Source organism: Eurytemora carolleeae, unplaced genomic scaffold (assembly GCF_000591075.1).
Source record: "Eurytemora carolleeae unplaced genomic scaffold, Eaff_2.0 scaffold629, whole genome shotgun sequence".
Lineage (NCBI taxonomy): Eukaryota > Metazoa > Arthropoda > Copepoda > Calanoida > Temoridae > Eurytemora > Eurytemora carolleeae.
In genome coordinates this window covers 145,664-166,620 of record NW_019396768.1, presented here as the reverse complement: position 1 = coordinate 166,620, position 20,957 = coordinate 145,664, and the positions used below count along the sequence as shown (strand labels likewise).

The window sequence follows — 20,957 nt, the reverse complement described above, 5'->3', positions numbered from 1 at the left end:
AATAGAAAGAAGTAGATGGAAATAGATAGAAATTGAAAGAAATAGATAGAAATAGATAGAAATAAATAGAAACAGATAGAAATAGATAGAAATAGATAGAAAAAGAAAGAAATAGATAGGAATAGAATGAAATAAATAAAATAGAAATAGAAAGAAGTAGATGGAAATAGATAGAAATTGAAAGAAATAGATAGAAATAGATAGAAATAAATAGAAACAGATAGAAATAGATAGAAATAGATAGAAAAAGAAAGAAATAGATAGGAATAGAATGAAATAAACAAAATAGAAATAGAAAGAAGTAGATGGAAATAGATAGAAATTGAAAGAAATAGATAGAAATAGATAGAAATACATAGAAATAGATAGAAATAGATAGAAATAGATAAAATAGAAAGAAATATATAGAAGTAAATAAAGATAAATTGAAATAGAAAGAAATAGTTAGAAATAGAAAGAAAAATATAGAAATAGATAGAGATCGATAGAAATAGAAAGAAATAGATAGAAATAGAAAGAAATATATATAAATAGAAAGAAGAAAATAGAAATAAATAGAATTAAATAGAAATAGATTACGACTACAGTCCCTTGGATAGATGACAAAAATGAATAAATGTTATGAACATTAAACCTGAGAAAATATAAAATGATAGAACAGCCAGGGAGCCTGTAACCACCAGTTTACCAAGAAGTAACAAGAAATCAGTTACCTGGAAAATAAAACAAATAATTCAACAGTTTTGCATAGAATTGCGCAAAAGTATAGATGTTATCAGAATTTGATCTAAAATTACACAAATTTCTAAAATAATACGATAGGGGTACCCTTATCATTACTTTATTGATCTTCTGCAAAATGCTCCGTATTTATAACGGATATTTTATACATATCTTGATATCTATTTCTTCGTAAAGAATCAAAATTATATTTTTCTGTTTATTGTTACAATTGTTGACAAAGAACTGCAACAAAAATGATATTTCACGCCAATTGTCCACCCTGCATCATCATTTACTTTCATTAAATATAATTATAGAATGGCAATACCAGGGGAGTATACAGCACGTGGGTTGGGGGGAGGAAGGGGGGTGATTACGGAGAGGCTCCTCCAGAAAATATACTTTTTCCGCTTGAAATTTTAAAGTAAAAGAAAAAAATGTGTGTTCTCTCCTTGCATTCCATATACTTAAAGGGAGTGTTCGCAAAAAATGAAAGGGAGTATGCCCTTACGGCGAAAAATAATCGCTTTTGATCACTTCTAATGTTACTTCTATCTGTTGCGTCTATAAGGAGAAAATTGTTAAAAACGCCTTATGCTGAAGAACGTAGCGTTCATACAAATTCAGAAAGTTGCAATATTCAAATCTGATCGTAAAAAATCAATTTAATTCCAAACAAATTATTCAGATATTACAACCATTTGTCATCGATTATTTTTCGAGTCATTCGTATATAGTTGCCGTANAATAATCATAATAATAATAATAATAATAATAATAATAATAATAATAATAATAATAATAATAATAATAATAATAATAATAATAATAATAATAGTAATAATAATAAAAATAATAAGATGTAATGTAAATTTCTAACTGTAACCTTTGCAGATTTGCAGAAATTATATCCATAAGAAGCTGAAAAAAAATATTACAAATAATCTCGTCTTCATTAAAATGGAACTAAAAAATGTTTTACCTGTAATAATGTACGCATTTCTGTTTAAAAACTTCATAAATTTTTCTAAACTCAACAATCTTAAAATGTAATTTTTGCATGTGAAAGATAAGAAATTCCATTGGATAGATTTTAAATGGATTAGCGCAATTTGTTCACCGCCCCCTCCCCCTTATACCAAAGATACTGGCAGAAAAGATTGTCTCAGGCATATATTTCTCTGGAGCTATAGGGTTTCCGCGTCAATAAAAAAACCCGGTTTACGCTATTGCAAGAAAAAAATTAGCAACTTCTGCGCGCAAAAGTATCTCTTTGCAATATGCTGAAATGGGCAAACATTTCAGCAAATCTTGTTTTTCTTTCAAGATTATTTTCCTAAACACCAGAAGCAACATTTGCAAAGGCAGAGAATGACCTGAAAAAATTATAATTTTTCTCAAATAAAGATGAACGAAAAAAATAGTTTTGCCTAAGGGGACTGTTAAGGAAAATTGAAAGGGTTGTATAGGCCGAAACCTGAGCACTTTAGGAGTTTATCGAGACCTTTAACAGTTCTATCTGATGTTCCTGTCGGGGTTTTCAAATTGGTCGCTATTTGCTGATATGATCTGTTTAAAACTTAAACCAAATCGCATATACATAAGTTTTATAGCTTTATCACAGTTTTATATCCTGTTCTCGAGACAGGAACATCAGATAGAACTTTTATAGGTCTCAATCAGGGGGGATGGTAGTTCTCTATCTGTGTTCTCATTTAGCTTTACAGTACACTTACAACTGTTTACTAATAATGATATACTTTAGGTTAGGCCAGAATCTTATAATAATCAAATATGCAGTACGCTGACGGTATAGTTGATGGCCTATACAATTAGTAAAGGATTAGCGTACATAATCATTCTATACACCATAACCTCGTTTGGTCTCAATCAACTCTTAAAGTGCTTAGGTTTCCGCCTTTACCCCCTTTCATTTTTTTCTACACAATTCCTTGATAAACTACTATTATTTTAATTGTTTTCTATTTGCTGTTTTATGCATTTTTTAGGGCACTTCGTACTGAAAGGTTTTTTTTTAATCAGCCACAAATTTTCGGGGTTAATATATGTAGGGTTAACAAACAGGATGACACGTTTAAAACACCTTAGTCGCTGGATTATCCAGTCCTTTCTCCTTAATCTTCTCCTCAACATATTGTATTGCTAGCCTGAAATAAAAAAAAAATTCTATTAAAATATTTTTTTTGACAACGTTTAGATTTTAGGAAGAAATTATGATCATGAGTATGAACGGAAACTTTTATTTCAAATATGTAGAACGCATAATCGTATTTCTTCGGACACCTCCTTCATTTTATCGGAAACTTAATTTTATCGGAGAACATTATTTATTGATAACATGAGAGTTTCAGATCAATCAAAAGTGGTCTCCGATGATACTCCATGGTACTCCGATATTAATCCTATGGTTCTTCGATATTACTCCGAAAGTACTCCGAAAGTACTCCGATGGTACTCCAATGGTACTCCAACGGTACTCCGATGGTACTTCGATGGTACTCCGGTGGTACTCCGATGTTACTACGGTGGTACTCCGATGGTACTCCGACGGTAATCCAATGGTACTCCAACGGCACTCCGACGGTACTCCGATGGTACTCCGGTGGTACTCCGATGGTACTCTGACGGTACTTCGACGGCACTTCGATGGTACTCTGATGGTACTCTGATGGTACTTTGAAGTTACTTTGATGGTACCCCGATAATACTCCGATATTACTCCGATATTACTCCGATATTACTCGATATTACTCCGATATTACTCCGATGGTCCTCCAACGGTAATCCCATGCTCCTCCGATGCTACCCCGATGATAAAGATTTCTTCACAGTCTCAAATTTTCAACGTAATAAGTTCCACAAAATAGTTTTCATGCTGTAATAATTTCGTTATTTTACAATTATTGGTTCTAATTTTCTAAATAAACAAAATTATAGTTTTTCTTACTTTATTTTTTTTACTTAAAACTAATTTTTCACCTGATCATTCTTAGTATTGCAATAATCAAGGAACCGAAAGCTAATGAGCCCAAATGATATCTAAAAAAATATTTATTAGGTACATCTATATATTTTACTTGTATAATGCTCGTCATGTCTGTTTGTTTGTATTAAAAACACGTCAAAATGGCGGAATTTTTTGTGTGGCAAAATGGACGGTCAAAGTAAAAATTAATTTTACAATTTTTGAAAATGATATCACCATAATACCGGGAAATTGTCCTGGGGGTTAATAAACATTGTCCCTTTCCCATTAGGTGCAACTAGGGGTTTTGACCGGTTATAGTCAACGGTTAAAGAACAGTTTGAAAAAAGTGTGAAAGTGCCCAGTTCTACATAAAAGTGCCCAGCCCTACCTGAAAGTGCCCAGCTCTACCTGAAAGTGCCCAGCTCTACCTGAAAGTGCCCAACCCTACCTGTAAAGTGCCCAGCCCTACCTGAATGCTCTGTAGAAACTGGAGATGATGGGGAAACTAGGAACATCTTTACTTTTATTAAAAGCCCAGTACCAGGACGAAAAACAGCCTAGTTTAGAGGAAGTGTTCACGAAAATTATAAAAAAATCATAAATATTTCAAAAAAAATTAAAAATTTAATGATCATGACAATTGACAGTATATTTATTAAGTTTAAAAAAGCCTGAATCCCAAAAATATGCGATAAATAGATTTAAATTATAAAAAGTCATTTATAATTTTTAGTTTTTTATTTGTATTAAAATAGTTTTTCTATTTACTTCTATTTCTAAAATGCTGTTACCTGCTAAAACCATTTCTCCAAGAGCTGACACAAAGAATAAACCCCAAAACAGACCAAACAGGTTGTACAGTTGTAAATACTGGTTAGTCTCTAAATATTAAAATATGATTAAAATATTGAATGTGAATATCTGAAGGTTTACAATGAATGATAAGATAAATGTTGAAAAATACAAAGTTTCTTTTCAAAAAAGAAATAAAAATAAAAGCTCAGCAATTTTAATTTGGTTTGGTAAAAACCAAAAATCTGTTGGACCCTCTTAAACAAGGCTTTATAATAAGTTTGTTTACTCTCGATGCGCTCCAAAGTACGGAAAATGTCGTCTCCTCAGATAGATTGATAAACACCTTATATGACGTCACTGATTTTAGAGGCGAGAGTGACGTCATATGAGGTTTTTATCTATCTATCTAAGGAGACGACATTGGAGCGCATCAAGAGTAACCTGACTTAAATTATACAACCTTGATCTTAATCTATAATTAATAATAAATTAATTATATAATTAATAATTATACAACCTGGATCTTAATCAAACATTTTATTTGGTAAGATAAAATGTTTATTCAGAATATACGTATAGATTAAAATATTACAATAAAATAAGTTTATTAAAATTATCATGAATTGCGTATTACAATTTTTTTATTTATTTATTTATGTGAGAAACAGATTTCTGTTTTAGCCTGCCTGCAGTGCAATGCTTTGCAAACATTGTATAGATAAATAAAGGAATTGAGTCTTTGCCACAAACTCTGCTTTTCTAAACCCTATATCTTTGGATTCCAATGTCGTAGACCTTAGATAGTTCAAACTATGATCAAATGATATAATTAAGCTTGAAACATCAAAGATTTACGACATTGGGTTTCAGAGCTATAGGGATTATAAATTCAGAGTTTGTGGCAAAGACTCAATTCCTTTGAGATGAAAAAACTTGAAAAGCATCCATAATAGTCTTTTTATTTTTCATATATTTTCACGGGGCAAATAGAGCATGCATTGTTTTCACAACATCCGAAAACCGGGTTCTTGATATTTTATTTAATTGGTTGGTCAAAAGGGGTTTTAAACAAATGATCAGATTTCAGTGAAGACTGTACGGAATGTATTTTCTCTTAGATTCCTAGTACCCTGCAGATATCAGATATCAGATATCAGATTATTTAATATTCCTTTAAAGATTTTTTATCAAGCAAACTATTAAATCCAATGGTCCAAAGAAATTAAGTCTTTGTCACAACAAGTTCTAAACCCTATATATTTGGAACCTGATGATGTAAACCCTTTGACATTTTAAACTTAAAACTTTATTAAAGTCTTATCCTGTGGGTAATCCTTTATTTTTAAAAATAACTTGAAAAAAATAATATTTATTATTCCAGTATTTAACAAACTGTAAATAAAAATTTCCCCAAAGGATTTGAGTCAAACTCAAATTCTCTAATACCTATATCTTTGCAAACTAATGTTGAAAACATTTGATATTTAGATTATGTTATCCAATATAATCATGATTTATAGATAAAAGGGTTGCAAAGATATAAGAATTAGAAAATCAGAGTTTGCGACAAAGACTTAATTCCTTTTATCAATAATCGTATGACTGTCCTACAATAAAAAATATACTTTCTTTCTTGGGACCTCTGTAGAACAGCTGAACCAAATCACCTGTGCACTGTTGAGCAACAACAAACTGTTGTTCCCCTGTAGAAGCTAGGAAAGCTGCAATAGTGCAGAAATATGCAACAACTGAACCAAATCTCTTTCAATAAATTTTTACAACCGAAAATATATTCAATTTTTAGTATTGAAATAAAAACTGACTTTTATGATATTTTACAATTTTTCAAAGTATTTTATCTATATTTGAGTGATAATACAGGGTGTCCCACGAAACATGACAGTATGCAGGACGACTTGAATGTCGTCTTGATTTTTGATATAATTTGCTGCGTTTGTTTGTCAACCTAATTTTAGATTGTACACTGTACAGTAGCAATTGTACACTGTACAGTAGCAATTGTACACGGTTCAGTAGCAATTGTACACTGTACAGTGTACGCAGACCCATTTCATTCAATAAGTTCAGTTTCATGTTCCATGAAAAAGTTTTGCACAAAATCAAATCAAATACACATAAAATTCCTCAAATGTCGTCTTTCTATTCCACATTCTTATGGTTCTTACATTATTTTCCGGGTTTAGAATATATATTTTTCAAGGCATTCGAAAGTCTCTATTTAATGTATAATGTTAAAAAAATTATTTAGGGAATGGCTTGTGTTCAGCCTCCAGCTACATCCTCTTTAAAGTATAGAAATCACTCCCTTCAAAAGTTTTTTTATGGGTCCTACAGTATTTTCCTAGGTTTAAAATATATAATTTTCGAGGCATTCGAAAGTCTTAAATTTATTTAATAATTAATATCTTTACTTTACTAAATGGAGTGCTCGCGTTCAGCCTCTTTAACGTATAGCAATCACTCCCCTTAATTTTTTTGTTGAAAGTTTCCTAGAAGCTGTAGAAGGAATGGTATGACAGGGAAGAAAAGACTGGAAATTATTCCGGAAATTGCTTTAGAGGATTCCTTGATCAACTCAATCGCTATATTTATCCTAAACAAATGCAGGGTGTCCCAATAAATATGGAAATGACATGAAGAAATTAAAAAAGATCCGATGTGCAAATGTGGTTTTCCGTTTTTTTTCAGAATTTTAGTCAACATCGGTTAAATGTTGTTTTTAAATTTAAAATATTATTCTGGAATATGATGCATACGCCTGCGGCAAGGAGTATGGAATAGAAGGGAGAAGAGGTACAACTGACACGGCCCGCCCTACCTTATGATTAAACATGCTTTGCAGACGGTACTTCATTTGAATGAGAAATATTTGTCTGATGTACAATTACCGCGTATACAATAACCTATTCTGAATATTTCTTATACAAATGAAGTACCCGTCTGCAAAGCATGTATAATCATAGGGCGGGCCGCGTCAGTTGTATCTCCCTTCTATTTCATACTCCTTGGCGTGCAGGGATCGTGAACAATTTTGGAGTTGTAATTTAATTCTCGTGTTTATTGGAATACCCTTTTCAAAGTTTTTTTTTAAAATCTAGATAACTACTTCCTATACCGATTGGGCCCAAACTTTGTATGACAACTCCCATGACCCCAGGAAAGGTTTGGAACGTCAAAAATGAAAAATTTGGACAATTTTTTTTTTTGACGAAGCAACTCTGAAAAGTTTTCATCAAATTTTAGACAGTTATGGCCTTTGAGTTTACATCACCAACTCACTTCTAAATTTGTGTAGCCCTGAACATACACATTTTAAACTGGCGCTTATATTTGAAAGGAATTATTGGAAATGCTCAACTTTCGCGTGAGAGCGTCTTGGTTTGCAGTGAACAAGTGTTAAAAGAAGGTAAACAGAAAAGGGAGCGCAAAGCGCCTTAAGTGCGTAGTGTTGATTATATTTACCAGAAAACCATAACCTTCTTGTATTTTCAAATTTAAATTAAGACTTCAATCTTAAATGTTCTAAAATTTGCACTCCCCAAAAACGGAAGACTATTACTGGTTTAACTTTGTGACCTCGTAGCTCCTCTGATTATGATATTATACACAAACATGAGAAAAATAAATTTATTCAATTTCATATTTTTAGAAAATAAAACTAATTTTTTTCCTCTTAATAGCTCTTCAATAAGAGGGGTTAATTGCAATTTACTTTTGGTTAAGGTGATAATGGTCTGTTTAATGATTACATACCTAGTCCTTAGGAAGATTAGGATGAGAGCAACAATGATAAAAATAACAATACTAATGACGAAAAAAACCAACCAAGTGTCCCTAAAAAATTCAAAAGTTAAATGCATGGTCTGTATTTATAGTTTTTGTTTGTTTGTTAAAGGAATTGAGTCTTTGCGCGCCGCAAACTCTGATCTTTTTATCAATATATCTTTGGAACCCAATGTCGCAGATCTTAGATATTTCAAACTATGATTTATGTATGATCAAATAATCTAAGTTTGAAATATCAAAAGGTCACACCATGAGGTTGTTAAAATATATGGATTTCAAATAGATTATGAAGTACAATAGGTGGCAACAGAGAGATGGACCAATTATATATCAAGAAAAACGAAATTTTCATTAGTTGACATGGTATCCAAAATTAAATAAAAAAAAACAGAAAATAAAGAAAACACAAATTTGCACTTATTTAACCGTAAGATAAGCACTTTGTTCTAAAATTATTACTATTTTTTATAATTTTGTCGGACACAAAAACTGAGTTGACACTTGTGACATCAGAATACAGCTGTACTGACGTCTATTGTACTAGAATTTATTTGAGGGATTTGAAAATTTGATTTTTTAGCAAAGACTTAATTCCTTCACTTTCTCTGGCCTTACATTTAGTCCTAATCCATAATGTTAAAAATATCATAGTTCTTCTAACGTGAAAAGTGTTTAATTTTCACTATTGTCTCTTTTAAAGAAAACCCGGTATTGAAAATAATTAACTTTTTAAAGAGACATCATTGATATCTCATTCAGTCTGGGTCAATCAAAACTTTAAGGTTACCGTTTTAAACCGTATATGCCACTCTAAGAAATAGGAGGTCAATAGAAATTACAGACTCTTTCAGTTCTGTTTCAGTAACTAATCTTTGATATAAAACTATTTACCTTATAGCTAAGTAAGTTGACAGGTCGTCAGTTAACGGGTTAACGTCAAAAATTCCTAAATTATATTTAAATTGTTCTTTTTTACTTTGTATCTTTAATGGTAAACTTATTTCCAACCCCTCTCCCCTTCATTTCAGATAGTTTATTTATAACAGCCACCCATAGATATATATTTTTTTAATATTGCACTTTTAATTTTACAATTTTTCATTTAATATCATTTAATTTATATAATTAAATGCCATAAAAATATATCAAAATTGATTTCCAAACTAAATTTTTTCTGGGAGATTGAAATCTTTTGTTTGTAAAAAAAATTGTATATCTATATAATAAAAGCTCTTCGCTCATATATGTATATGTATTTATATTTATATTTATGTTAGCTTTGCTAGCCAAACGACTATACCAAAAATTACCCATCCTGAAAGTTCTTACAAATTGTTAAACTAAAATCTTTTTCCTGGTAAAAATCGCATGAGTAGAATCCACAAGAATGAGACGACCAAAGCCAATCCCTGACCAGCTATAGTAGTAGACAATCAACAATTATTTTTATGTAAAAAATCATAAATAGGATAAATTTAATAATATGGAGTCAACTTTTCCTGATAAAGTCACAATTTTAACAGAATAACACAACAAATAGGGTAAAAATCGTCATTGTTAATTTTTCTATAAAAATTGTTGTTTAATATTTTCCTAAAATCCAATACCAGCTGGAGACAAGATCAGCCCACACCTGGATTAGAGGGATTAAAGGTATTAGAGGGATTAAAGGGATTGTAAATGTGTTTATATTTAACTCTTTAACAAAAGATTGCAATAAACGATTCACTTTATTCTGAGAAAGGATGGTGTAGATATCAATATTAAAAGTTAAAGGGTTTTGGCGTAATCATTTATATGATAACTTTAAGTTTATAAATTATATTGATATTTTTTTAATTTTTTGTCACACAGAAATGCCCAGAAAACCGTGGAATAGGACAACAACATTAAAGCATTAATTAAGTCTATTTGATGTTGTTACAAATCATGCAATCTGAACTAGTAACTTATTAATTTCCTTATTAACTGAATTGAGTCTGTTCACACTGCACATTGCTGTTTATCATGTTCATTGAATTATTTAAAGTCAGAATTTGAGTCTAAAAGTCGTTTTCCTATTCCAGAGTTTTCTGGTTCTCACTTTACTTTTCGACCTTTTCTGATATTTCTCTGGCGTTCAATAATTCCGTCATATACTCCAATATCTGAATTAGAAGATATATATCCCAGAGCCAAAAACTTAAAACAGAGTATCGAATTGAAACCCGGTATTGGAAACCCAATTTCACAAATGAGGTCAGGCAGTTTTGTAGATACCAATATTTTTGCTAAGAAATATTATTTTATGTGGTTTCTTTACATTATTCTTTATATTATACTAGCCTTAGAGGGCGCTTCGCGCCCATCTTCTAAATTAATTGTGAACATATTCTCTTTGTGTACATCGTAAAACAAAACAAAAATAATTCGCGGATTTTCACTGGATTTTCAAAATTTTAAAAAATTTAATGGAGATCGAATTTTGATGGAGACAAATATTTAAAATTTCAATCATTCATAAACCTTCCCTGGGGTCCCTAGATGTCCCACAAAATATTTGGGCCCGATCGGTTCAGCCGTTTTGACGTTTATTGGATACAAACAGATAGACAGACAGACAGACAAACAGACAGACAAGCCAAATTTATACATAGATTGTGTTTCCCAGATTTCTTAAGTTCAGCAAATGCATAAATTCCAAAAAGGAAACTCGGGAATTTCGTTCTACGATACTCTCTTAGAACAATTTTGTTGAAAATGAAATATAAACTAATATCAAAAGTTCTTAAAAAGATAATATTTTTGAGAAAAATGTTCTAAAAATTATTTTTCTTTGTGCAAAAATTTGAATGAAAAAATATTCAATGTAAATATCTAAAAAAAAGAAGTAACTGTCTACAATTTTTTTAAAAACATTCTTAATTTTACAGTTGTAGTCGCTCATCATACCTCATACACTTTTTGACTATTTAATGTATCACCATTAGCATCAAGTATAGCATCAAAACCATCACTATATTTTATTTTGACTCATTTCGTCTTATTTTGTAGACATAATTTCATGCATCGTTTATACATTCTGTACATTGTACATTTACCCTTGTAAGCTTTGGAAAAAGGATTTTTTAATTTGATAATTATAAAAATGATTACACAAGCAACTTTTTCATACTTTAAAATTTAAATCTAGTTTTAAAAGTCGAAATAAAAAAAAAATATTCCTAATAATTGTATCGTTGGCAGAAGTTGAATTCCCTATTATTCCAAAATCCGGAATGCATCTTCCTAAAAATTAAAATTAAAATTAAAAAAAAGTTTATTAAAAAATCATAACAAGTCTGTTTCTGAAAATAACCGAGATATCAAGTATCCGATCATTCAACTAAAAACTATTTTTTCTTCTATTAATATGGGATATTTTACGTTTTTGAACACAATAAAGAAAAAGTCCTATAAACAATTTAAACGTCTAACTTTTTTCTTAAAGTCGCCAAGTTTACTCGTTCTGATATTTTAGCGGAGTTTTCTGTTTAAATTGGTGCATTTTAAAAGTAAAAAAATAATTAACAGGGAATAAAACTTTCGTAAAATACGGCATGCGGCACGGCGGTGAATAAAAAAACCTAGAGAAAAACACACTACTCTGCCACTTTGCTAATTGTAAATTGGCGGTACAGTCCAAACTAGGACCGCAAAGGATGGTCCATCTCGGACATTGAAATGTACACCGGTTGTGTGTGAAAAAACACACATTTAATAAAAGCTCTCAAATATCGTTGTAAAATAAAGTTATAGTTCAAAGAATTTAATCTACTGCAAACTGAAATATATATATTCCAACCTATAACTGGTATACTCTGAAGGATATATGCCGGACATTTTCTATCTTGGATTAGTTGAAGTGGATCTTCCTTCCCTAGTTTCCATTCTTCATCAGACATTGGAGTACAGTACTCCCTGTACTCCTCCAGTAGATCTGCAATAGTTTAGGATTAAAGGGACTGTACTCCTCCAGTAGATCTACATTAGTTTAGGATTAAAGGGGCTGTACTCCTCCAGTAGATCTACAATAGTTTAGGATTAAAGGGACTGTACTCCTCCAGTAGATCTACAATAGTTTAGGATTAAAGGGACTGTACTTCTCCAGTAGATCTACAATAGTTCAGAATTAAAGGGACCGTACTCCTCTAGTAGATCTACAAAAGTCCAGGATAAAAGGAAGCTGTACTCCTCCAGTAGATCTACAGTAGTTGATACTTGTCTTTTACAAGTCCACAAAAATCTACAAAACCACGTATTCTGTAAAATTACTTTTGTTGAGTTGAGTAGGGTTTAGCTTCACAAGAACAAGAGAATCATTGTGATCTGTGAACGTTTACAGTTTGTGGTTATAGGAATGAAAAAACAAAAAGAAAGTGCACAACAACCTTTGGATATTCCTGAGCCCGAGATTTATAAACTTTAGCTCGAGACGTAATTTCTTGAACCCGACTTTAAGACCCCATGAAATCTTTGACCCAACTCTAACGTCAGCTTGTGTCACTTGATTAACAGCTGCAAGATCTTTGGCTCAATTAAGGAGTTAGGCCTCATGAAAATAAAACGACCTTGGCTGGTTTTAGTAGCAAATTTCTACCATGAAAATCTGCCAGATAGAATATTAAACCGGGTTTTTTGAACTCAACTTTGTGGAAAATAAGATGCTGCTTGAATTCGAAAGCTTAAGCCGTAAATACGAAAGTTTAGACCCGAGTTTTTTTTTTAAATCGCGGGCTCTGGTTATAAAAAAGCGCGTGTATAAGACTATAAAGCTTTAATTTTTGTTTAAATAATTTTGTGTTTTCCTAAATTCAAGTTTTCCATGTCCTGTAATCACGGGAAAAATACACAAGCTTTAAATTTCCTTTGAGAATAAGATTTTAAAAAGTTTCCAAAATTATTTGAATTTGCACAAGATATGAATTTGTTTGCATATGACTCAAATGAAATTAAAATGTTTGATATATCGCATATAAAAGTTAAAACGTAATATCCGCATTATTATTAACTACAGAGGTATTCAGAAAGGATGAGAATTTAATGACGACCTGCTTAAGGGGGGCTTTATTTTTTCCTTTCCTGGAAAAGGGGGTGGGGGCTCGGCAACCATTATTATGATTTATTTGTCGAATTGGCTCAGATATTCGGGCCTCCCCCAGTATATGGAAATGATAGATCACACTAATACTTTTTAGATATAAAAAATAATAAAAATAGTACATTCATGACTTGACAATTGATTTGGTTCAGAAAATAATTTTCAGGAAATAATAAACTTAATTTGTGGGCAACCCTGTATACAGTTAAACCCTAAATGAGCCATACATCAAAAGAATTTATCAAATGTCGTCTTGACAATTTTTCAATGAGTTTTATACTATAAATAAATAAATAGCCATGAATATGCGGAAACAGTTTTAAAGAGCTCCATATAATCATTTAATTAAAAAACTAAATATCTGCAACATTCCATTATCAGAAAGTGAAGAATACGACATTTGATGAATTCTTTCGATGTTTGACTTATTTAGGGTTTAACTGTATATTTTTCCTTATTGTCATTTTCAATTTGTGTTAAGAAAACCAACAAGTAAATTATATTTTGACCCTGCAACAATTTTAAAGCTATAAATTGGATTTAGAGAAGGTGACTCATAAAAAAACTTTAAAAATCATAAAACAGTTTAAAAAAATTATTGACGTAGTTTTAGTTATCCCGAGAAGTTAGGTTTGATTTGTTTGCGCAATGCTCCATACAAATTTCAGGGTTTTACTTGCTGAATTTTGTGTAAAAAATATAAAAAAGGATGAAAAACTTGGCTTTTAATGTCAAATTTCTATTTTCCCTCCAAATCATATAACATCATTTCATAAATGAGGCCCCCTTATGCGTGCCCCCCAGGGAGGTGGGGCACGTGCAACAAGTCCCACCTCTCGTACAAGATTACCTGCCTTATTTCCCACAGTAGTACTCCTTGAACCTTATTTGAGTAACGACGAGGAAGATATCAAGTATAAAGTATAAAGTAAGGTTAGTGAAGGGTAATCAGAAAAAATGTCGTCATTTTTATGGAATTCAAAGTTTTAATTTTTAAGATAAGATTTATCCCCTTTAGGCCTACCGTTACAACTTTCCCACCTCGTGACTTCTCCACCTAATCTTTTCCCCCAACCTAATGGTGATAAAATTACATGATTTGAGATTAAAAATGCAGTTTTTAAAGTCAAACAAACATCGATATTCAAAGAGAATAGAATATTTACTAGAAAAAAGTGTAAAACGGCCATTTTGTTGTACTGTTTCCATACTGCAGCTGTACTTCACATATTTGTGCTATGGCCCTGGAACATCATTTTTTAGAAAATCTAAAATTAATATTAAAAGAAAACCAAACTATGAAATAGGCTGGTTTCATAATTGACCAATGATCATTTCACATAGACTTTATGCCTTTCACTTCACAAATGATAAAATCAAATGATGTTTTTATTCACCTAATTCATTAAAAAGTTTATTCAACAGCTTTAAAAAATTCGAAATTGAAATGAATAGTCTAGGTAACATACTGTATTAATGTACTCTACTGCATATATTTTGTGAACATTTACATGGATTTGTACACTTTGAACTCCCTTTCAGGCAGAAAGAGACTGACAAAATTCATACCGAGAGATTGTCTAAATTCCACTCTAATATATATTCTATTCTCTTTGTCGATATCTAATACATACTTGATTTGGTACCGTTGTAAATCGGGTAAGGCCATCAAGATAAACGATCCTCCACCCAAAAGTTCCAACCTGAAATTACCTAAACATATTGTTGAAGGAGGTATTCCTGCTACTTCGGAGGCTTTTAAACAGGCATATAGAGAGGTCGTCTTCTCTGGACACGATTCCACACACACCTGGGGTGTAGGACATCCTAGATAATATCATAGTTCAGAGATTGAGGGGAACTATATTCCCTTTTCAGACCATTATTTTTGAGAGTAAAATTCAAAGCAATAATTTATTCAATAGATGAGAATCATTTTGTCAAATCCGGGCCAAGCCCTAAAACCAGTTTATACAGTGCAGACATATTTTAAATATTTATGTATTAATCCTGTATGCGGGTTGTAACAAAACATAAATTAATGCGACCATTTTTTTTGATATTGCAGTTTTTTGCCATCTTCTGTAAATATTCATACCAAGACACCCAACCACAACAAGGGAGGGGGTGCAGAGGCGCAATGATCACCGCAAAAATGACCTCCGAGCCTCAGGATTTGCAGAATTACCTCCAGGCCCCGCAAAACTGGTATCCCAGCCTCAGTGACGTCACCAAGCCTACCGCCATTCTGTCTCCACGCCCCGCATTTTGGTCTCCGCTTGTTGTTTTTATTTTTTGTTTAAATTTATTGGCTTAACCAAACAAATATCAAAATATATCTCTTCATATTAGACTTCGTCATAGTTTAAAGAATCGTCTAATCAACAAATTTGACATGTCAATTCATTCAATTGTTCTGGAGTTGTTTTTCTGTAAAAGTTTACATTAAGATGGAATGAGTAAAAGACGACCTTTATAGACGACTTATCTATTATTTTTGAAGGCATCATGATTTGAAGATTTTCTTAACTCTCGATTCCTTAGCATTACATTTTATCATAAAATGCAAATTATTGAGGACCTGTTCTATAATATACGAGTTTTTGCGCACCCCTCTCCCACCTCTGTATATCAATTTTTTCAGTAAAATAAATGAATTCTCTCGCTAAAAGGAAAACTATTTAGAATTAAATTTAACTTATTAAAACAACAAGATATGACACGAAGCTGCCTTAATATGTTAGTATAGCATGTATTAGATATTTAGATCATTTTAATTCTTTGTTTCAATTTTTTAAAAAATAGTTCTTCAATATTTTCTAAAGCATACGATAAAATCACAAATACAAGGATTTCACAAAAACTACCTTGTTTTGTAAATTGCCGCTGATATTTTTTGATTGGTATATGAGACCCCTCTAAAATAATATAACATTTTTCTATCTTTATACAAAACTGCAATAGTTCTTCACAATTTAAGGAATTTGTGAAATTTAGAAAAACAAAATACAAGCCTTTAATCTCAATTAGAATTCACTTTTTAATACAAAATGTTAATTTATCATTCTGAACTATTTCATCATGTTGAGAATTTTTTTAAAAAAGGTTCTTGGTGGAAATAAAAGCCAAATATTTTTTATTGGAGCCAAAATGCGGGGCGTGGAGACAGAATGGCGGGAGGCTTGGCGACTTCACTGAGGCTGGGAGACCAGTATTTGCGGGGCCTGGAGGTAATTCTGCAAATCCTGAGGTTCGGAGATCATTTTTGCGGGGATCATGGCGCCTCTGCACCCCCTCCCTCCCACAACAAATCAAGGACATTCAAGAGCGATATGAAAGATTCAAATGGATAATTGCATCCTTTGATATTAATAAATAGCAGGCATTTTTTGACTGATATGATAAAAAATTAGATTTTTGAATGTTTTTGTATTTATTTATGGAGTTAAAAGGAGTTATGGAGTTTTGAAGTTTTAAAGCTTTCCAGTGTTGAAGTGTTTAAGTGTTGAAGTGTTATAAGGTGTTGAAGTGTTCCAGTTTTGGAGTCAATAAATAAGATTTATAATATCTTATTTCTGGTTCAGTGGCTAAAATTTCCGGAAGTTGCACTCGATAATAAGGATTTAAAAAATTTGATATTGATATATGCGGATCAAAATTGTGACCTTGTTTATCAGGACTTTAAGATAATTTACATACATTTTGTAAAGGCCAGCACTAAAGCTGACCGTGAGAGAAGCTGAAATGTGCTTTATGCACATATTTCTTTATACGCATAAAGCTAAATAACCTACGAATTAAGCCAATTTTTTGCTTTTGCATTTATTTTTCCTGGATGAACACATTAAATTTAGTTCTCAATGTGAATTAATCAATGTTTGGTCAAGTAAAACCATACAATGTTCAGATTTTTTGTACAATTTGATAAGTCCAAAAAACCTAATATTGGAGAAGTGTTTAAGTTTTTATTATGATTTTTATCATCACGACCCCCATCCAAAGAGAATAGATTTACCCTATCCCGGTTGGGTCCCCAACCGTGATAAGGTTAATTTCTGGAAAAATATAAACAACAGAGAGCAGAACTAAGTTTGTTTACGTTCCTCTCAGATACTGAGTCCACTTTTTAAGTAAACAAAGGTTTTTGAGTTCCTTATATTTGTTGTTAATCGTTCGTTAAAAAAAACTTCCAACAGTATTCAGTTAAAGTTTGATAACTTTGCAATAATTTTTCTAAAATATCGTTGGAAAACGAACCAAAACCTTCGTTTTTGGATCGTTTTTTGCTTGTGTTTTTCAAATATTCTGTCGGGGTCAAAATTAGAATAAACATTTTAAAAAACTATTTTTTACACTTCGCCGAATTTTGAGCCTGAGAAACGGACAAAAAACGGAAAAAACGGGCAAAAAACTGACAAAAAACTGACAAAAACTGACAAACACTGACAAAAACTGACAAAAAAAGAAAAAAAACGGACAAGAAACTGACATAAAACTGACAAAAATGGACTTATATTTACCTAAAGCTGCAGCGACAGAAATACACTTAGTCAGATCATGGAAGAAAAGATTTGGTTTTCCATCGTTTCCATCTCTTATCATTTTACATTTTCATGTTCAAAATAAATACAATTCAAAAATATTTGTTATAAAAAAATTAGTTTAAAGTAAGACGGATATTTGATAGTAAAAAATGTAAAGACATTTCTTTAATCGTTTAGGAGAAAGTAACAGTTAACACACATATTTTTAAACAGTTAACACATTTTTAAATTATCAAAATGTAATTTTTTTTCCTTCCACAGATTTGTCCAGAGCTGTTGCTCGGATATACTATTTGAAGAGGGTTACCCTAAAAATGGAAAAATACATAACATAATTTTTGTTGGAATAACTATGATTTAATCTGGGCCCTTTTTTATTTTTTTTTCTCATCTGAAAACTTTTATTTGAAGAGATTTATGACGTCATTTTAAGCTATCTTCTATTTGAATATATTGACATTTAAAGTTTAATTTCTTTTTCCATGTGCATTGCATTTTTGAGAAGAAAAAACCAGCGTAAGTGGTTGAGCAAGTGGTTGAGCGAGTGGTTAAGCTAGTGGTTGAGCGAGTGGTTGAGCGAGTGGTTGAGCGAGTAGTTGAGCGAGTGGTTGAGACATAGTTTGTACTTCTAGCAGTTTAGAAAACGAAATAAAAAATGAATTCACTCTACGCACGATTGGTAAAAGAAGATTTTTTTTGTGATTCAAAACTTTCTTGATTGATTTACAATCTGTTACCTGACTGAAGGCAATATAAGATATGGCCCCCCAACCTCCAAGAAATGCCAAAAACAACAGCAAACAAAGAACATCTTTTACAAAATATTAGAATTTTTTTCAGATTAATTTAAAAACTTGGAATCGACCAAAAACATTTTTATGGAATCTTTTAAAATTCGTGAATTTATCCCTGAAAAATGGTTAAAAATCAAAATTTTTAAAGTAGCGTTAAAATGAAAATATTTTTTTCCTGTGCAGGATCGGGATTTGGTTGGATTATGTATTTTCTGTTTCTCTTCAGATTCCATTTCTTGTTTTTTACCCATTGGTAAATCTAATTTTGTTATGAATCAATTTATGAAGATTAAAAAACCCAGATTTAATCAAACACTAACCTATAGAAATGATATTGTTATTGAACAATGATTTTATAAAATATTTGAAAATTTCATTAAATTACAATCATAATTGAATTCATGTAAAAAAATATAAGCTTAGAGATTTGTACAACTTAGATAAAATTTTTACTTAATTTTAATAACGCAATACAGCGGGATCGACAGGTACAGCGGGATCGACAGGTACAGTGGGATCGACAGGTACAGCGGGATCGACAGGTACAGCGGGATCGACAGGTACAGCGGGATCGACAGGGACAGCGGGATCGACAGGTACAGCGGGATCGACAGGTACAGCGGGATCGACAGGTACAGCGGGATCAACAGGTACAGCGGGATCGACAGGTACAGCGGGATCGACAGGTACAGCGGGATCGACATGTACAGCGGGATCGACAGGTACAGCGGCATCGACAGGTACAGCGGGATTGACAGGTACAGTGGGATCGACAGGTGCAGTGGGATCGACAGGTACAGCGTGATCGACAGGTACAGCGGGATTGACAGGTACATTGGGATCGACAGGTACAGCGGGATCAACAGGTACTGCGGGATCGACAGGTACAGCGGGATCGAAAGGTACAGCGGGATCGACAGGTAAAGTGGGATCAACAGGTACAGCGTGACGGACAGGTACAGCGGGATCGACAGGTACAGCGGGATCGACTGGTAGTTTATACTATAAATATCTTCCATATTATTGATCAGATTTAAGGTTTCAAGGAAATCATTTTTAATATCCACAATTGCCCTTTCAGGCAAAGTTGTCTTTAATTTGACCTTTAACAATCAAGTGCTTAAATATCTAAAGAATCCTATATGAAATAAAGAAGCTGGAAAAACCTAATTCAGCTGATTAGTATGGACTGCAGTTTGAGTCAAGGAATACCGATATATACTGATAAAGCAAAACACTACTGATAAGAAAAATCATCAATTCATGACGAATACAACGATTTTTAATATACGTACAGCGATAACCAATAAGCAGCAGAATTAACGTCGTCTTTGATCATTCTTTTTGTTAAACATACATATTCCAATACGGAAGATTGAAGACGACAATTTTAATTTGTGTGAAAATCTTACGGAAATGATACCGCGCACATTTTCGAATATTAGGACTAGTCTTGAAGGTTAAAACGGAATTTTAGAGAAAAATGTTTCATCGACGACCCCACCAATTTATGGGAAATTTTACACACTGAAAGCACTTTTTAACACAAAACAATGATGTTTAGTAAGCTAAAAAGTCTAAACACACTTTTTTAGAGAATCTCTTGTAAAACTATAGAAGGGCGACGTTGATTGATTGAATGTAAGTTGGTTGATAAATAGATAGGTACACTTGATTGACTGTAAGTCGGTTGAAAAATGGATAGGTAGACTTGATTGACTGTAGGTTGGTTGATAAATGGATAGGTAGACTTGATTGACTGTAAGTCGGTTGATAAATGAATAGGTAGACTTGATTGACTGTAAGTCGGTTGATAAATGGATAGGTAGACTTGATTGACTGTAAGTCGGTTGATAAATAGATAGGTAGACTTGATTGACTGTAAGTTGGTTGATAAATGGATAGGTACACTTGATTGACAGTAAGACGTTTGATAAATGGATAGGTAGACTTGATTGACAGTAAGTCGGTTGATAAATGGATAGGTAGACTAGTTTCGATTTTCCCTTTTCCTTTTCGGAGAAATCATTTAGTTTGGATTTGGGCTGGTAAAGACGACATGACGTGATGGGTGAGGTTGGTCAAAAACTCTGCAGTTTCCAGATAAACCTTTGATAAAAGTAAGTTTCAATCTTTTATAAGAAATGGCAACAGGGGTTTTGCAAAAGTTATGCGAAAAAAGTAAG

At 32.1% G+C, this 20,957-nt stretch overlaps 3 protein-coding genes across 3 annotated transcripts in view; all 3 read right to left on the bottom strand.

Annotated features, from left to right (window-relative positions):
* LOC111708447 (choline transporter-like protein 4) overlaps nucleotides 1–4,619 on the bottom strand; it is a 5,414-nt gene extending 795 nt beyond the window's left edge. Inside the window, exons 1-8 of the mRNA XM_023481824.1 lie at nucleotides 4,504–4,619; nucleotides 4,182–4,269; nucleotides 3,724–3,783; nucleotides 2,828–2,891; nucleotides 2,060–2,099; nucleotides 1,706–1,750; nucleotides 1,610–1,644; nucleotides 635–713 (exon numbers count right to left, since the gene is read on the bottom strand). Of these exons, the coding sequence (XP_023337592.1) occupies nucleotides 635–713; nucleotides 1,610–1,644; nucleotides 1,706–1,750; nucleotides 2,060–2,099; nucleotides 2,828–2,891; nucleotides 3,724–3,783; nucleotides 4,182–4,269; nucleotides 4,504–4,516 (424 nt within the window). The 5' untranslated portion in view covers nucleotides 4,517–4,619. The remainder of the gene's footprint in view (nucleotides 1–634; nucleotides 714–1,609; nucleotides 1,645–1,705; nucleotides 1,751–2,059; nucleotides 2,100–2,827; nucleotides 2,892–3,723; nucleotides 3,784–4,181; nucleotides 4,270–4,503) is intronic.
* Nucleotides 4,620–6,079: 1,460 nt separating this feature from the next.
* Nucleotides 6,080–9,628, bottom strand: LOC111708446 (choline transporter-like protein 5-B). Its single transcript, XM_023481823.1, has 5 exons — nucleotides 9,615–9,628; nucleotides 9,206–9,331; nucleotides 8,282–8,362; nucleotides 7,018–7,121; nucleotides 6,080–6,255 (listed from the first exon to the last, which is right to left on the bottom strand). The coding sequence occupies exons 1-5, from the start codon at nucleotides 9,626–9,628 to the stop codon at nucleotides 6,095–6,097; spliced, it is 486 nt and encodes a 161-aa protein (XP_023337591.1). The 3' UTR covers nucleotides 6,080–6,094.
* LOC111708459 (choline transporter-like protein 4) lies at nucleotides 9,629–19,030 on the bottom strand. The gene is made up of 11 exons (XM_023481834.1): nucleotides 18,947–19,030; nucleotides 18,715–18,788; nucleotides 18,230–18,285; nucleotides 17,954–18,027; nucleotides 15,147–15,260; nucleotides 12,138–12,272; nucleotides 11,518–11,581; nucleotides 11,246–11,309; nucleotides 10,411–10,461; nucleotides 9,908–9,947; nucleotides 9,629–9,731 (listed from the first exon to the last, which is right to left on the bottom strand). The coding sequence occupies exons 1-11, from the start codon at nucleotides 19,020–19,022 to the stop codon at nucleotides 9,655–9,657; spliced, it is 825 nt and encodes a 274-aa protein (XP_023337602.1). The 5' UTR covers nucleotides 19,023–19,030; the 3' UTR covers nucleotides 9,629–9,654.
* Between the last annotated feature and the right edge of the window lie 1,927 nt (nucleotides 19,031–20,957).

Coding starts and splice junctions, on each gene's coding strand:
- LOC111708459 (XM_023481834.1), bottom strand. CDS start 19,022: ATGGGTAAAAAACAAGAAATGGAATCTGAAGAGAAACAGAAAATACAT. Junction 10,462..11,245: donor ATAGTCAAAAAGTGTATGAG/GTATGATGAGCG, acceptor CTTCTAATTCAG/ATATTGGAGTATATGACGGA. Junction 9,732..9,907: donor CAGCTGGTATTGGATTTTAG/GAAAATATTAAA, acceptor CTACTACTATAG/CTGGTCAGGGATTGGCTTTG.
- LOC111708446 (XM_023481823.1), bottom strand. Junction 7,122..8,281: donor CTAATCTTCCTAAGGACTAG/GTATGTAATCAT, acceptor GCATTTGTTTAG/GATAAATATAGCGATTGAGT. Junction 6,256..7,017: donor ATTCCTTCTACAGCTTCTAG/GAAACTTTCAAC, acceptor GATTTGGTTCAG/TTGTTGCATATTTCTGCACT.